This window comes from Myotis brandtii, unplaced genomic scaffold, assembly GCF_000412655.1.
Source record: "Myotis brandtii unplaced genomic scaffold, ASM41265v1 scaffold190, whole genome shotgun sequence".
NCBI classification, from domain to species: domain Eukaryota; kingdom Metazoa; phylum Chordata; class Mammalia; order Chiroptera; family Vespertilionidae; genus Myotis; species Myotis brandtii.
Window position 1 is genome coordinate 5,031,113 of NW_005357076.1, and position 3,643 is coordinate 5,034,755.

Genomic DNA, 3,643 nt, shown 5'->3' on the forward strand with positions numbered 1-3,643 from the left:
GACCGCCAAGCAGGTCCTGCTGGGTGCTGCCTGCCGGCGCACTTGCCTGCTGGGCTCACGTTGCCGGGGTGATGTTGCCAGCTTCCTGCCCTGGCCACTATGGGCGCCGGCGTCTTTGTTGTGGAGTGACGGTTAATTTGCATATTACTTTTTTATTAGATAGAAAGGATAAGTTAGGAACTTTTCCTACCCTTTTAAAAAATTTTTGTAATGGCCATATTTTTCTTGTAGGTGTGTGAACCTGTAAAATTATGACTTCCAAGATGATCCGGTATATTTTAATTGTAGGGATTCTACTTCCCCAGTCTTTGGCCCATCCAGGCTTTTTTACTTCAATTGGTAAGTCTGAACTCTTTTTTGGTTTGTATTGTTTTTGCATTTAAAAATTTCCATTTTTTTAGTGTTTTAAATCAGTAAAAAGAAATACACTGTCTTTCCAGAGACTGAAGCATTGCTTTAGTCCAATGATGGCAAACCTATGACATGTGTGTCAGAGGTGACATGCGAACTCATTTTTTTTGGTTGATTTTTCTTTGTTAAATGGCATTTAAATATATAAAATAAATATCAAAAATATAAGTCTTTGTTTTATTATGGTTGCAAATATCAAAAAATTTCTATATGTGACACGGCACCAGAGTTTAAGTTAGGGTTTTTCAAAATGCTGACACACCTAGCTCAAAAGGTTCGCCATCACTGCTTTAGTCCCTGCCCTGCTAAAAGATACTCTCTTTTTTAAATTCATTTCTTTATTTCTTTCTTTTCTTTCTTTTCTTTCCTTTCTTTCCTTTCTTTTCTTTCTTTCTTCTTTCTTTCCCTCCCTCCCTCCCTTTTTCTGTTAATCCTTACCCGAAGATATTTTTTCATTGATTTTTAGAGAGAGGGAAAGACAGAGAGAAACATTGATTGGTTGCCTCCTGCACAAGCCCTGACCAGAGCCCAGGCTGGGGAGGAGCCTGCAACCAAGGTATGTGCCCTTGACTGGAATAGAACCCAGGACCCTTTGGTGTGCAGGCCAATGCTCTATACACTGAGCCAAACTGGCTAGGTAGGGCTTGTTTTTCTTTAAATATTTTTTTCTGATTTCAAAAGCAATACATTTACAGGTTAGAAACTAATGAAAATTTAGGAAAACATAACAAAGAAAATTCTATTAATGGGCCACTGAGCATATAATTTAATGCATATACTCCATTTAAGAACCTACTGTGAATACAATATATTTTTTCCTACATCATAATATCATAATTTTTAAAAATATAGACACCAATATCATTACACTAATAATGTATATTTTAAAAATATTTTTTTGATTTTTTTTTTTTTTTTTTTTTTTTAAGGGAGAGGGATAGAGAGATAGAAACATTGATGAGAGAGAAACATCATTGATTGGCTGCCTACTTCATGCCCCCTGGGGATATGACCTGACGACTGGGAATACCAAGTGACCTCTTGATCCATGGGTCGATGCACAACCACTGAACCACACTGGATGGACCTACATCATAATTTTTAAAAAATCTTTTAAGTATTGTAAAAATAACATATTGATTAAAGGGGAAAAATCAGAGTACATGGAATATTAGACATCCACATGTCCTGTTTCCCTAGAAATAATTCCTCATGGGTTGATGTACATCCTCTTATATTTTCCTGTATGCATACTTCCTTTGTCTTAAAGCTGATGTTTTCCTTCCTTCTGGTGACCAGTCCTTGAGTGATTGTAGAGCTAACTAAAACACAAGTAATTTCAGGATATAAAATGATGAATTATCTCATCCCATTATAAATAAGTATGGGTTATTTGATTTTTGGTTGTGAAGAATACTTTTTTGTTAGTGTAGTTTTTACTTATGGAATAAAAATTTAATTCTAATTAGCTTCAGAAGTTTTTTTAAAAGGTGCCCTGGCTGGTGTGGTTGAGCATTGTCCTTTGCAACCAGAGGTTTCCAGTTAGATTTCCAGTCAGGGTACATGTTCAGATTTCGGGCTTGGTCCCAGACAGCTGAAGGATGTTTCTCTCATTGATGTTTCTCCCTCTCTCTCCTTAAAATAAATAAAAACATATTCTAAACAAATAACTAAATAAAAGGTGAGGGAGGAGTTGAGGCAGAAGAGACATTGATCCTTGGAAAGTAGTGTTGTTATATTTTTATTAAATACTAGAGGGCCTGGTGCATGAAATTCGTGCACGGCGGTGGGGGGGCGGGGTGGTGTCCCTCAGCCCAGCCTGCACCCTCTCCAATCTGGGACCCCTCAGGGGATGTCAGACTGCCGGTTTAGGCACGATCCTGCGGACATTGGATGTCTAATATTCCATGTACTCTGATTTTTTCCCCGTTAATCAATATGTTATTTTTACAATACTTAAAAGATTTAAAAAAAATTATGATGTAGGCCCATCCAGGGTGGTTCAGTGGTTGTGCATCGACCCATGGATCAAGAGGTCACTTGGTTCTTTTCCCAGTCAGGTCATATCCCCAGGGGGCATGAAGTAGGCAGCCTGCGGGATCGGGCCTAAGCCGGCAGTCTGACATCTCTCTCACAATCTGGGACCACTGGTTCCTAACCGCTTGCCTGCCTGTCTGCCTGCCTGATCGTCCCTAACCGCCTCTGCCTGCCAGCCTAATTGCGCCCTAACTGCCCTCCCCTGCCAGCCTGATTGATTGCCCCAACTGCCCTCTCCTGCCGGCCTGATCGCCTCCTAACTGCTCTTCCCTGCTGGCCTGATCACCCCCTAACTGCTTGCTTCCTTGCGCCAGCCTGATCTTGTCCCTAACTGCTTGCTCCCCCATGCCGGCCTGATCTCAATCCTAACTGCTTGCTCCCCCGTGCCGGCCTGATCTCACCCCTAACTGCTTGCTCCCCAGCCGGCCTAATTGCCCCTAACTGCTTGTTCCCCTGCCGGCCTGATCACCCCTAACCAGCTCTGCCTCGCCCCTGCCACTGTGGCTTTGTCTGGAAGGAAGTTGGAAGTCTGGAAGATGTCCGGTCGACCTGGTCTAATTAGCATATTACCCTTTTATTAGTATAGATATTTTTATTGATTTCAGAGAGGAAGGGAGAGGGAGAGAGAGATAGAAACATCAATAATGAGAGAGAATCATTGATCGGCTGCTTTCTACATGCCCCCCTCTTGGGGATCGAGCCCACAGCCCAGGCATGTGCCCTTGACTGGAATCAAACCCAGGACTCTTTAGTCCATAGGCCAACACTCTATCCACTGAACCAAACCAGCTAGAGCTTTTGTTACATTTTCAGATGAAAAGATAATTTGCCAATACAGTTCAAGCTTGCAAAACTAAGTAGCTTGAAAATTAGAATTGGAACACATGAGTAGAAAAATTTTTGGCCTTATTTTTATTTATCTGGTTTTAAAAAAAAAGGATGAAAAATATGCTCTCTCCAACATATCTGATTCATGCCAGTTAAATTGAGTCAGCATGAAGCATTCTGATTATTATTAAAGTAACTAGAGGCCCGGTGCACAAAAATTTGTGCACTCTGGGGGGAGGGGGCGGTCCCTCAGCCCGGCCTGTGCCTTCCCGCAGTCTGGGACCCCTCGGGAGATAACGACCTGCTGGCTTAGGCCTGCTCCCAGGTGGCAGAGGGCAGGCCCAATCCCTAGGTGCAGCCCCTGGTC

General features: G+C 42.2%; 1 protein-coding gene across 3 annotated transcripts in view; it reads left to right on the forward strand.

Moving 5' to 3' along the window:
* Positions 1-229: 229 nt before the first annotated feature.
* Positions 230-3,643, forward strand: part of P4HA1 (prolyl 4-hydroxylase, alpha polypeptide I) — a 62,616-nt gene continuing 59,202 nt past the window's right edge. For all 3 annotated transcript variants that reach the window (XM_005864681.2, XM_005864680.2, XM_014538396.1), the window contains exon 1: positions 230-339. In XM_005864681.2, the coding sequence (XP_005864743.1) occupies positions 252-339 (88 nt within the window). In that variant the 5' untranslated portion in view covers positions 230-251. The remainder of the gene's footprint in view (positions 340-3,643) is intronic.